At 37.5% G+C, this 14,437-nt stretch overlaps 1 protein-coding gene across 1 annotated transcript in view; it reads right to left on the reverse strand.

Annotated features, from left to right (window-relative positions):
• Positions 1-540: 540 nt before the first annotated feature.
• The window catches only part of UBXN4 (UBX domain protein 4), a 61,560-nt gene continuing 47,663 nt past the window's right edge, over positions 541-14,437 (reverse strand). The window contains exons 11-13 of the mRNA XM_046018987.1: positions 13,915-14,046; positions 12,756-12,955; positions 541-3,589 (exon numbers count right to left, since the gene is read on the reverse strand). Coding sequence (XP_045874943.1) covers positions 3,451-3,589; positions 12,756-12,955; positions 13,915-14,046 — 471 coding nt within the window. The 3' untranslated portion in view covers positions 541-3,450. The remainder of the gene's footprint in view (positions 3,590-12,755; positions 12,956-13,914; positions 14,047-14,437) is intronic.

The raw sequence follows: 14,437 nt of genomic DNA on the forward strand, positions 1-14,437 counted from the left end.
ACTTGTGATATCTCTGTCAAATAAATAAAATCTTAAAAAAAAAAATCCACAAAATATTACAGAGCTAGTTATTAAAAAAAAATAGCATGGTGGGGCGCCTGGGTGGCTCAGTGGGTTAAGCCTCTGCCTTCGGCTCAGGTCATGATCTCAGGGTCCTGGAATGGAGCCCGGCCTCGGGCTCTCTGTTCAGCAGGGAGCCTGCTTCCTCCTCTCTCTCTCTGCCTGCCTCTCTGCTTACTTGTGATCTGTCAAATAAATGAATAAAATCTTAAAAAAAAATAGCGTGGTAGCAGAGACAGAAAAGAGATCAACAGAAGACAAGACTGTACACACAACTACATATGGCATGAAGGACAGGACAAAGGTGGCACACCAAATTAGGGGGACAGATGGAGTAGTCCATAAATGGTGGTGGTCAAGAGGTTAGCTCCTGAAGATGCTAGCCACAGGGAAGGGAACCAGATCCCATCCCAGGATACTAGATTTAATGTAAAAAAAAAAAAAAAAAAAAGAAACCGTGAGAAAACTAGGACAGATGGGTGAATTTTTAAAAATTAACTCTCGAAGAGAGGTATTTATAAGCAAGATTTAGGACCCAGAGGCCATAAAGAAAAACATGGTTAATTCGATCATACAAATACTGTGGCAAAAAATTACTGTCAACATACTCATCAAAAGATAAACAAGAAGAAAATACTTATAGCATATTCTAGACAAAGGGCTAAATTTCTTTATGCATATGGAATTCTTATAAATCAATAAAGATGAAAAAAACTGGCAAATACAGGCAGTTCTCAAACTGAAATGACCAATGATATTAAAAGATGCTCAACTACATTTGTGATCAATACAATGCATATAAAATGCAAACACTTTTCCATTTACCACCGACAAAGTGAAAAAGTGTAAGTGTTGGTAAGAATGTGGGGAAATCAACATTCTCACACACTGTCAATGGGAGGGTAACTTCACAGAGCATTTAGAGGTGGCATTCTGGCAGCTTCATTTATAATCCAAACTGCAAACACTCCATGACGGTTATACAAACATATTCCACTGGTATATTTTCACAGCTAAGAAGATACTGTCCCAAAGATGTTCAGTATAGCAGTATTTCTAATAGAAAAACAAAAACAAATGGGAAAAAAAACAACCTGTAATAATTAATAGATGCCACCAGAGAACAGATAAGTTGGGGTATATTTATCAAGTAAAACGTTACATAGCCATTGATAATGAGGTAGCTATGTGTTGACAGGGAAAGAGCTACACTGTGTAAGTAAACAAGATGCAAGTGTATATAATATGATCATATTTTAAAATTACCACATATTGGCTTAAAAATGCTTAACATTTATCTGAAGATTACAAAAGAAACTCTTATTAAATGTTACCCCTGGGGACTAGAATTGGGGTAAGATGTAAGGAAAAAGACTTCATTTTTATTTTACAGCCTTCTATATTGTTTTGAATTTTTTACCAAGTATACTTTTTAAATTATAAAGCTGAGGAGAGAGATCCTCCTACTCAATGACTGTGAATGATTCTTTTACATATGTTTCTCCGAAATTTAATTTTTTTCAAGCAAACAGATTTGAGGTACTCCAGGTTTCTGCAAGCATATTTCTAATAGCTATTAGCAGGGTCACACCCATTTGAAAGGTCTGTTTTTTTTTTTAATCACATATTGCTGTATTTTTTAAGATTATAATCTTTACTTAAATGGGATGCTTGGTGGAAATTTTTCTTTTCCAAACTCACTTTTTAAGCTATCTAAGTAATACAATCATTGCAGAAAATTGGGAAAACCTATTAGGGTACAAAAAAAATTAAAAGAACATATAACCATCTCACCATTGCTAATGTTTGGTTGTTTTCTTTACACTTTATCAATCTATATATATAAAACCTGTTTACAAAGCTGAGCTCAGACTACCTACAACTCTGTATTCTGCTTTTATCCCCCCAACACATAACAGGTAGTCAATGAATATATGTTAAACTGAATTATAAATTAGTACTGTACCATTTTTCCTCATCAAAAGCTGATTATTTCTGCAGAAGGCATTTGGTCAGTTTAAGACTTAATGAGTATGTTTGTACTTAAACTTTGTCTACATTTATGATCATTCCTCAGAAAAAATGATCAAGGAGTTTGAAACATTTAAGGTTCTTGATGTTTTCCGGAAAGAGTATACCAGTCTTCACTCTTACCATCATCATAGCCCGGCTGTTTCCTTGTCAACACTATTACTGTTTTTAAAAATTGTTACTTCATATGTGAAAAACATTTTGCTCTGAGAAAATTTCTTCCTCCTGTCACAAAATTAAGTCAGTCTGTAAGTACACTCAAAAGTGCTATCTTCCAATCTAAAAATGGAAGGTTAAAAGAGGAACTGTCAAGCTTACTCTCTTTTTCAAACATTAGGAGTTAGTGGTCTCCATTACCAACAACAAAGGGATGAAGTATCATGTAAGTCTGGTTAAGAATCTCTTTAAAATTCTTAATAACCAAATGAGCAAAAGTCATATCTCTATTCCATACTTCCTGTCCTACCTATAGGTATTTTAGGTCTTTGAAAGGTGACTGTCCAGAGCAAAACTTCAGGAAAAAGGCAGAAGAGAACTACCTGTAACTCAGCAGCTGTTTTGCATCTGAGAAGAACAAAGACTGTACATATCGTGACACCAACAAAGTGATGTCTCAGTGACTTAGGAAAGACAGTACCATAGCACCCATGTGTGTCAGAAAACGTCTTCCTCCAGTTATATGTCAAGTAGGGTGCTCACAGCTACTTTTCTGAGAGAGGTCCAGGGCAGTACTTGGGGGGAAAAAACAAATCAAACACATGACCTCAAGAGAGCCCTGTGCAACAAAAAGATGGTAGGATAACAAAACTTAAAGCAAAACTAAGATCATTTCGATTTTTGGAAAAGATTTTTTATTCAGTGTTTAAGATTAAAAACTACAAGATTTTGCTTGCAGCTGATGAGCAAAAAGAGAAAAGTTAAACATAAGTTATCATCTGATTGGCTAGTTAAAAATGCTCTGACTCAGAGTCAAATTACTCAGTGACATACCAGTTACTTCGTGTGGACTTAAGAGTTCTGGAGCAAAATAGCTCTAAACAAAACCTGTCATCTGAGAGCAAGGGGCTAACGGGTATATGAGATACTGAGTAAGAAAGCGGATAACGGGGCTGTGGCAGACCTTTTGATTCTTTTAGGCTTCTAGCAGTTGGTTACCATATGCAAGGACGTAGCAGCCAGTTATATCATCTCTTGAGCTGTCTGAGGAGTTAAACAACTTTAACCCACTAAGCAAGAATACAGAGACACTTTATAGACCAGCTGGAAAACAAAAAAGCAGTCCCACTTCTCCAGTAGAATTTTAGTTGCATTAAATCATAAGGAAAAACAATGATTATTGCACATACTGTACTTGTCACACTACATCTGTTGAGTAGAATTTCCATTCCAGGTGTTGTTTTCATCTTCACCATCATCTTGAGTCCTCAATCTGTAGATCTTCCCCTCCTTTTTAAAGTCTTCCCCTCGTTTCTCCAGCACTCTTTTCCTGACTGGGTCCCTGACATAAGAAGAGACGGAGAGAACAGAAGGTGACAAAAAGTGAAAACAGCAGTCGTACAAAGCTATCTCCTTTACACTTCCATCAGGACAGGAAGCTGTACTTTATGGAGAGTCCAGGGGAGATAATCACATCTTCTAACATGGCACAAGACTATACACATTTTTGGCAGTTTAACTTCAACTGTTCTCCAAGCCAACCAGCCCAGTCACTGCTCCATTTCCATGTTTCTCTTGATGACTTTCTAAGTCTTAGGAGAAAGGGGCCACCTGCTAAATAACCTTTGCTTTATTGTTTATGCAAACTAAAATGTGAATAACTTACATGACACCCCAGAGCTTATCCTAGCCTAATTTACAGAAATCATCAATTATCAGTTTTTAATCCTTTCATAATGTGTAAGGATTGATTTACATGAAATCTATTAAGAACAAACAGGCTGACGGCGTCCAAGATGGTGGAGGAGTAGGAGACCTAAATTCTGTCCGGTCCCAGGAACTTAGCTAGATAGCTGTCAAACCATTCTCACACCTGCAACTCAACCAGAGATCGAAGACAAGACTAGCTACAACTCTGTGAACAGAAAAGGGACCACTTTCTGGAAGGTAGGAGGTGCGGAGAAGTGAATCTGGGACAACATATGGGAAAGACCGCGGGGGGAGGGAGCCTTGGTTAGCCAGCTACCAGCAATAGAGCAGCAGAGTATGAAATTGGAACTTTCAGAAGTCTGCTCCACTGAGGGACATCACCCTGGTGGCTAAGCGAGGGGTGGAACCCTTGGTGGGAATCTGGCTGCTACAAACCATGATCTGCTGCACAGCTGGGCCACTGCTCTTCAAATAGGGACACACAAGTGGCAGATCCAGGGAGATTCCCCCTCCTCCCTTGGGAGAAGCAGAATGGGAGTGCACCCCAGGAATCTGCTGGGTTTGGGGAGTCCAAACAGGGCCACGTGCCAGAGACAGAAATGCTCGATCACACACTGGGTGAGCAGTGTGGACAGAGACCAGGGAGACAGAAGTGACGGACTGCTTTTCTCTGAGAGTGCACTGAGGAGGGGAGCCCAAGCTCTCGTTCCTCTGGGGCCAGAGAGTGGGATGCCACCATGTTCATTCTCATCCTCTAAAGACAAGAGGAAAGCCTTCAGGGAACAAAAACTACCGTAACCCGAGCAGATTACTTAGCCTGGCCTCTGGTAAGGGTGGTACAGTTCTGTCTTGGGCAAAGACATTTGAGAATCACTGCAACAGGCCTCTCTCCTGGAAGATCAGCAAGAATAGCCAGCCAAGACCAAGTTTCCGATCAATGAGAACTGCAAAATTCCAGTTGTAAGAGAATACAGCACAAAGAATTCATGGCTTTTCCCCCATGATTCTTTAGTCTTTGAATCTTTTGAAAAAAAGTCTTTGAATTTTTTTTTTCTTAAAAATATTTTTTCTTTTCTTAAAATTCTTTTTCTTAAAAAAATTTTTTTTCTTAAATTTTTTAAGAAAAAAATTTTCTTAAAAAATTTAAGAAAAAAAATTTTCTTAAAAAAAATTTCCTTTTTCAACCAACTTATCAAATCCTTTCTTAAAATCCTTTTTAAAAATTTTTTATTTTTTATTATTTTTTAAAAATGTTTTTAAAATCCTTTTTAAATTTTCTATTTTACAGTCATATTGTATTTAACCTTATTTTTGCACATATATATGTAAGTTTTTCTTTCTTTAAAATTTTGGGATGCAGTTTCTTCTAACAGACCAAAATATACCCAAAATCTAGTGTATAGCTCTGTTCTATTCACCAGTCTGATCATATTCTACCCACTCCCCCCACCATTTCAGGTCTCTTCTGGTTTGTTTAGGGTACATTTCTCTGGGGTCATGGTTACCCTCTGAATATTCTGTTCTCTTGTTCATCTATTCTCCAAAAAATGACAAAACGGGAAAATGCACCTCAAAAAAGAAGAGGCAGTACTGACTGCCAAGGACTTAATCAATATGGACATTAGTATAATGTTGGAACTAAAGTTCAGAATAATGATTACAAAGATACTAGCAAATCCCTTCCTGGAGAAATGAAAGAACTAAAATCTAAAAAATCTAAAAACTAAAATCTGTTAGTCGAAATCAAAAAGGTTATTGATGAAGTGCAATAAAAAATGGAGGCTTTAACTGACAGGATAAGTAGGCAGGAGAGAGAATTAGCGATATAGAAGACCAAATGATGGAGAATAAAGAAGCTGAGAAAAAGAGAAATAATTACTGGATCATGAGGGAAGAATTCGAGAGATAAATGATAAAATAAAGCAAAATAATATTAAAAATAATTAGGATCCCAAAAGAAGAATAAGGGGGGGACAGAAGGTATAACGGAGCAAATTACAGTGGAGAACTTTCCTAATTTGGGGAGGGAAACCGACATCAAAATCCAGGAGGCACAGAGAACTCCTGTCAAAATCAAGAAAAATAAGTCAACACCCCAATATCTAAAAATAAAACTTACAAATCTCGGAGACGAAGAGAAAATCCTGAAAGCAGCTCAGGACAAGAGGTCTATAATCTTTAACAGCAGAAACATTAGATTGGCAGCAGACCTATCCACAGAGACCTGGCAGGCCATAAAGGACTAGCATGATACATTCAGGGTACTACACAAGAAAAATATGCAGTCAAGAATACTTTATCCAGCTAGGCTGTCATTAAAAACAGAAGTGATAAAAAGCTTTCAGGATAAACAGAAACTAAAACAATTTGTGATCACCAAACCAGCCCTACAAGAAATATTGAAGAGGGTCCTCTAAGCAAAGAGAGAGCCCAAAAGTAACAAAGACCAGAAAGGAACAGAGACAATACATAGTAACAGTCACCTTACAGGCAATACATTGGCACTAAATTCGTATCTTTCAATAGTTACCCTGAATGTAAATGGGCTAATGCCCCAATCAAAAGACAGAGGGTAGGTACCATATTGGATAAAAAAATAAGACCCATCAATATGCTGTCTGCAAGAGACTCATTGAAATTGAAAGTGAGGGGGTGGAAAACCATTTATCATGCTAATGGACATCAAAAGAAAGCTGGCATAGCAATCCTTATATCAAACAAACAAGATTTTATACCAAGGACTGTAATAAGAGATGAAGAAGTACACTATATCATAATTAAAGGGTTTATCCAATAAGAAGATCTAACAACTGTAAATATTTATACCCCTAACATGGAAGCAGCCAATTATATAAACCAGTTAAAAACAAAATTGAAGAAACACGATGACAATAATACAATAATATAGGGGATTTTAACACCCCCTCCCTCACGGCAATGGGCCAATCATCTAAGAAGATCAACAAGGAAATAAGGGCTTTGAATGACACACTGAACCAGATGGACTTCACAGATATATTCAGAACATTCCATCCCAAAGCAAGAGAATACACATTCTTCTCTAGTGCACATGGAACATTCTCCAGAATAGATCAGAACCTGGGTTACAAATCAGGTGTCAAGCAGTACAAAAAGACTGGGATCATTCCCTGTGTATTTTTGGACCACAATGCTTAGAGACTCAATCACCAGAGGAAAGTTGGAAAGAACTCAAATACATGGAGGCTAAAGAGCATCCTACTAAAGAATGAGTGGGTCAACCAGAAAATTAAAGAATTTAAAAAATTCATGGAAACAAATGAAAATGAAACACAACTGTTCAAAATCCTTGGGGTATAGCAAAGGTGGTCCTAAGAAGGAAATATACGGCACTACAAGCCTTTCTCAAGAAACAAGAAAGGTCTCAAATATACAACCTAATCCTACACCTAAAGGAGCTGGAGGAAAAAGAGCAAATAAAGCCTAAACCCAGCAGAAAAGAAATAATAAAGATAAGAGCAGAAATCAATGAAACAGAAACCAGAAGAACAGTAGAAGAGATCAACGAAACTAGGAGCTGGTCTTTGAAAGAATTAATAAAATTAATAACCCCCTGGCCAGACTTATCAAAAAGTAAAGAAAAAGGACCCAAATAAATAAAATCACGAAAGAGGAGAGATCACAACCAACACCAAACAAATACAAACAAGTATAAGAACATATTATGAGCAACTATATGCCAACAAATTAGACAACATAGAAGGAACAGATGCATTCCTAAAGACGTATAAACTACCAAAACTGAACCAGGAAGAAAGTAAACCTGAACAAACCCATAACCAGCAGGGAAACTGAAGCAGTAATAAAAAAAATCTCCCAACAAACTAGAGCCCACAGCCAGATGGCTTGCCAGGGGAATTCTACCAAACATTTAAAGAAGAATTAATACTTATTCTTCTGAAGCTGTTGCAAAAAATAGGAATGGAAGGAAAATGTCCAAACTCTTTTTGACGCCAGCATTATCTTGATCCCAAAACCAAAGACCCCACCAAAAAGGAGAATTACAGACCAATATCCCTGATGAACATGGATATAAAAATTCTTGGGGCACCTGGGTGGCTCAGTGGGTTAAGCCGCTGCCTTCGGCTCAGGTCATGATCTCAGGGTCCTGGGATCGAGTCCCGCATCGGGCTCTCTGCTCAGCAGGGAGCCTGCTTCCCTCTCTCTCTCTCTCTGCCTGCCTCTCTACTTGTGATCTCTCTCTGTCAAATAAATAGGTAAAATCTTAAAAAAAAAAAAAAAAATTCTTACTAAAATACTAGCCATTAGGATCCAACAGTACATTAAAAGGATTATTCACAATGACCAAGTGGAATTTATTCCTGGGCTGCAAGGTTGGTTCAACATCTGAAAATCTATCAATGTGATACAATACATTAATAAAAGAAAGGACAAGAATCATATGATCCTCTCAATAGATGCAGAAAAAGCATCTGACAAAGTAAAGCATTCTTTCTTGATTAAAACTCTTCACAGTGTAGGGATAGAGAGTACACACCACATCATCAAAGCCGTCCATGAAAAACACACAGCAAATTATCATTCCCAATGGGGAAAACTGAGAGCTTTTCCCCTAAGGTCAGGAACAAGACAGGGATGTCCACTATCACCACGGCTGCTCAACACAGAACTGCAAGTCTCAGCCTTAGCAATCAGACAACAAAACTAAAAGGCATCCAAATAGGCAAAGAAGTCATCAAACTCTCATTCTTTGCAGATGATATGATACTTTATGTGAAAAACCCTAAAGACTCCACCCTAAAACTGCTAGAAATCATACAGGAATTCAGTAAAGTGGCAGGACATAAAATCAATGCACAGAAATCAGTTGCATTTCTATATACCAACAAGGAGACAAAAAAAAGAAATTAATGAGTCAATCCCATTTAAAATTGTACCCCAAACCATAAGATACCTAGGAATAAATCTAACCAAAGAGGGAAAGGATCTGTATTCAGAAAACTATGGAATACTCATGAAAGAAATTGAGGAAAACACAAAGAAATGGAAAAATGTTCCATGCTCATGGGTTGGAAGAACAAATGTGTAAATGTCTATGCTACCTAGAGCAATCTACACATGTAATGCAATTCCATCAAAATACAATACCATCAACTTTTTTCACAGACCTTGAACAAATAATCTTGAATTTGTATGGAACCAGAATAGAACCCAAATAGCCAGAGGAATGTTGAAAAAGAAAACCAAAGCTGGTGGCATCACAATTCCGGGATTCAAGCTCTATTACAAAGCTGTAATCATCAAAACAGTATGGTACTGGAACAAAAACAGACACATAGATTAATGGAACAGAATAGAGAACTCAAAAATGGATCCCTGACTCGAAAGCCAATTAATCTGACAAAGCAGGAAATAATATCCAATAGAAAAAGGACAGTCTCTTCAAAAAATGGTATTGGGAAAACTGGACGGCCACATGTGGGAGAATGAAACTGGACCATTTCCTTATACCACACACAAAAATGGACTCAAAATGGATGAAAGACCTCAATATGAGACAGGAATCCATCAAAATTCTTGAGGAGAACACAGGCAGCAACCTCTTCATCCTCAGCTGCAGCAACATCTTGCTAGACATGTTGCCAAAGGCAAGGAGAGCAAGGGCAAAAATGAACTATAGGGACTTCACCAAGATCAAAAGCTTCTGAATTGCAAAGGAAAGTCAACAAAACCAAAACACAATGACAGAATAGGAGAAGATATCTGCAAATGACATAGCAGATAAAGTGCTTGTATTCAAAATGTATAAAGAATTTACCAAAGTCAATAGCCAAATAATCCAATCAAGAAATGGGCAGAAGACATAAACAGACATTTCTTTAAAGAAAACATCCAAATGGCCAAAAGACAGATGAAAAGTGCTCCACATCACTCGGCATCAGGGACATACAAATCAAAACCATAGTGAGATATCACCTCACACCAGTCCAAATGGCTAAAATCAACCAATCAGGAAACAACAGGTGTTGACAAGGATGCAGAGAAGGGGAACCCTCCTTCACTGTTGGTGGGAATGCAAGCTGGTATAGTCACTCTGGAAAACAGTATGGAAGTTCATCAAAAAGCTGAAAATACAGCTACCCTACGACCCTGCAATTGCACTACTGGGGATTTACCCCAAAGATACAAATATACTGATCCGAAGGGACACGTGCACCCCAATGTTTACAGTAACAATGTCCACAACAACCAAACTATAGCAAGAGTCCAAATGTCTATCAACAGATGAATGGATAAAGATGTGTGCACGTGCGTGCGCGCACGGACGCGTGCACACACACACTTGTATATTACACAGCCATCAAAAAATGAAACCTTGACATTTGCAATGATATAGATGGTACTAGAGAATATTATACTCTAAAATAAGTCAATCAGAGAAAGATAATTATTGTATGATCTCACTGATAAGCAGAACTTAATGGGAAAGAGAAAAGTGAAACAAGACAAAACCAGAGAGGGAGACAGACCATAAGAGACTCTAAATCTCAGGAAACAAACTGAGATTTGCTGGAGGGAAAGGGGGTGAGGGGATGGGGTGGTTGGGTGATGGAGATAGGGGAGGATATGTGATGTGGTGAGTACTGTGTATAGTGTAAGACTGATGAATCACAGACCTGTATCCCTGAAACAAATTATGTTTTATGTTAATAATGAAAGAAAGAAAGCAAGAAAGCAAGCAAGGAAGAACAAACTGAAGAAAGAAAAAGAGGAGGCAGGGAGGGAGGAAAAGAAAGCAGAAAAGAGAAGAGAAAGTTAACTCATGCAATAATATGGTTAAACCAAGGGACAGACGCAAATGTAGCAGCAGGAAGATCAACTGGATTACTCAAATGATTCTGGTGAGAAATTATGAGATCTTTGACTAAGGCAGTGGAAAGGAATGAAACAAAATATATTTAGGAGATTACATCTGTGAAATTTTGACAGATTAGATATAGAAGAGTAAGGGAAGAGGGAGGAGGAAAAGTTGACTATGGATTTTATTTCTTGAGTGACTAAATGAACAGATTTAGAATAGAAAGGAAAAGGTTTGTAGGAAAATATGTTTTATTATCCAATGAATAAATATATTTCATAAATGACAACTGAAAAAAAAAAACAACAAAAAGGCTCTCAGCATCTGAAAAATGAAAGGAAAACAGGTGAAATTTAAGCTAAGGCATTCTCCAATGGATGGGGGGTGGCAACCAACAAACAGTGGGACACAAAGCTTTGCTCTCCAGATATGCATTCATCCATCCTTTGCCCCATCCCAGTACCTCTTCCCTTATTTAAAGTAAGTTTTAAAAGTCCACACAGCAGGGCACCTGGCTGGCTTAGTCAGAAGAGCTTGCGACTCTTGGTTTTGGGGTCATAAGCGTGAAACAATACTTTAAACACACACACACACAAAAACCTACACAGCAAGCTATGCTGTGTAACAGTAATTCAGAATTAAATGCTTCTACCCACTACTCAGTAAAAGTTCTAAAATTCAGCACTAATAAGACCTAGTTTAAATGCCGTTCCCAGGCTAGAGAAGAATTTCCCTGGATCCCCGCTTGAGTAATGTACTAAGAATATGACTGGTTTTCCTAATAGTTACAAAAGAAATCAAGATAAAGGCTAAATCAGCCCAGTCACAATACTCACTAAATCTTCATCTAGAGAGTCAACAGGATATAAGATCAAGGACTTTACTTACTGATGGCAGAGGCAAGGATTTTCATTATTTATCACATAGAATCGGTGTATGTGCTATAATGCCTATTAATGGGCTGAACAGTGTTTAAAGTGTTTTTTTGTTTGTTTGTTTGTTTTTAAAGATTTTATTTATTTGACAGATAGAGATTACAAGTAGGCAGAGAGGCAGGCAGAGAGAGAGAGGAGGAAGGAGGCTCCCTGCTGAGCAGAGAGCCCGATGTGGGGCTGGATCCCAGGACCCTGGGATCATGACCTGAGCTGAAGGGAGAGGCTTTAAACCACTGAGCCACCCAGGTGCCCCTCAACAGTGTTTAACAGCAAGAAGTATATATTATAATAAACCGTGCTATTATTTAATTAGAAAAAACTACAATCCTACCTTCCAGGAAAATACTTCCCATTAACCTGTTTCAAATATGCAGAATCTTAACAGAGTTATGTATAAGCTAAAATCATTGGTATTATTTAGAATTACCATGCTAACCTTGGCCATCTGCAATAAAAAGAAGGCTTCTTATTTAAGGGACCAGTGTAAAATAACACTGTGAAGAAGGCACCATTTTCAAATGAATATCCAGTTTTCACAGCCTGGTCTTTCTCTGAATGAAGACAGGTAGAAGACAAGAAGCAGACCAAAGAGCTGCTACAAAGGATTAAAATGATCTAAAGCACAGTGACACCTCCAAAAAAATGTATGCGAGATAACTGTGAGAAATTAATTAAATGAAATATCTTGTTGGACAAAACATGGTGAGCAAGAAAGATACTACTTAGTCCTCCAAAAAAAAAAAAAAAAAAAAAAAAATGTGCCCTTACAGTTATGGGATAAGGAGAAGTCAATAAACAAAGTAGTAGGAGTAGGTTCTAGAAAGGTGGTTGAGAAAACTCAGGCAGTGAGCTTCCCAGGAGAGATGATAACAGTAAAACTTCAGAGCATTTAAATTTTTTCTCTTATGTAGAAAGATGGCATAGTACCCATAACAAAAACGTTCATTTTGAATAAGGCACTGGGCATTACTAATACATTCTGCAAATGGGAAAAACACAGATACCTTTTTTCTGAGTTGCTAGTTGATGCAAGGTTTGAGGACTCTGATGTTGCTGCTCTCACAGAGGTCTGTGCAGGAGGGTTACTAAATAGGAAGTTGCTAATCAATCTCCAGATGGCGAGGAATGGGTAAAGGACTGTCCCCAACAATGTCCAAAAGTCTCCACTGGAAGAATGTACCATGGATGTATTTGGTCTTCCGGCCTAAAAATTAAGAAATAAACCTCAATAAAAGCTACATGAGCCAAATCACATCACACTCAAGGTTCTAGATGAATCTTTTATCTGGAAAACAAAGTCCTGACTTTAGTTTACTGCAAGAAGGTAAAATTACCATCTTCTGCTCTTTTTCAGGTGTATATTTTATACAAACTTCTGGGAACTCCAGGAGCTCTGTTTTTTTAAAGGAGTAATCATAACAATGAAACTAGAAAGTAGTTCTTGGTGAAATGAACCAATCAGTTTTAAGAAAACTAACCTTTTTGTAATGAAATCAACAACTTTGGTAAGAAAAGTCTTCCTCGCTTATTAAAAAACAGACAAAGGCTTCAAAACCTTAGTGAATACAAATTAATCCTGATTACTAGAAGGCTAATTGTTTTAGGTGTGGGGCTCTAGTTCAGAACCAGGAAAACTATCCTAATCAAAATACAGAAGACCAGGTTCTCCATCTCTGGAACTTAGGGGATGCCTTGGCAAAGTCATTTAAGCTTTCTGAGCCTCTTCATCAGAGATTAAAATATTGTTGTGAGGATCAAATGTGATGAATATGCTTAAAAATCAAAGTTACTTTTATGTTAAAAAAATTTTTTTAAACACTTGGTAAACCAGTAAGGTCGTACATACATGAAAGACACTAAAACTATACATTAGACCAATACTATGCATTTCTTATTTTCTTCTCTTACTGGTCCCTTTTGTACATGAAAATAGGTGAGGAAAAAAGGTGAAAACTAAAGTGTTTATTTAGTGCCTCATTAGCAATACAAATATAAAACGCACAGGATAATGGAACAATAAATTAATCTAACATTTTTTTGGACAATCTGAATTTAATTACCCATAGTACATGTTTTACCATCCTTTCCACTGATTTTAAGAAATGATCAAGAGTAGAACAAACAGGATTGTAGAGATAGAAAAAAAAATATGTATATACATACTGGCAACAGTACCACTGAAGCACTTGGGGCAAGTTCCAAATCCAACAATTTCTTTTTATAATCTTCTTTGGTAAATTCCCTCCGGGGAAACATGGTTGCTAGTGAAAAATTACCGTAAGTGTTGCCAACAGTCTGTAACATAACAGTAAGTTTTAAAACCTTACAAAGGTGCCTTTTTAAAGTAAGATATTACACATCAGATGCATCCAAAACAACTGCTTTAATTCAAACTGCCTTAATTTTAAAGTTCGTCGGTTAAGTGTCCAACTCTTGGTTTTGGGTCAAGTCACGATCTCAGTTTTGTGAGATCCAGCCTTGTATCAGGCCCTGCTCAGAGCAGACTCTGGTCCAGATCCTCTCTCCCCCTTTTGTGCCCCACCCTGCACATGCTCTCTCTCTCTCTCAAAAAAAAAAAAACAACAAAAAAAACAAAAAACCACGTAAAATCCTTCCTCAAAAAGTTGAAAACTGCTACCCTATGACCCAGCAATCGCACTACTGGGTATGTACCCTAAAGATACAA

This window comes from Meles meles, chromosome 9 (assembly GCF_922984935.1).
Source record: "Meles meles chromosome 9, mMelMel3.1 paternal haplotype, whole genome shotgun sequence".
Taxonomy (NCBI): Eukaryota; Metazoa; Chordata; class Mammalia; order Carnivora; family Mustelidae; genus Meles; species Meles meles.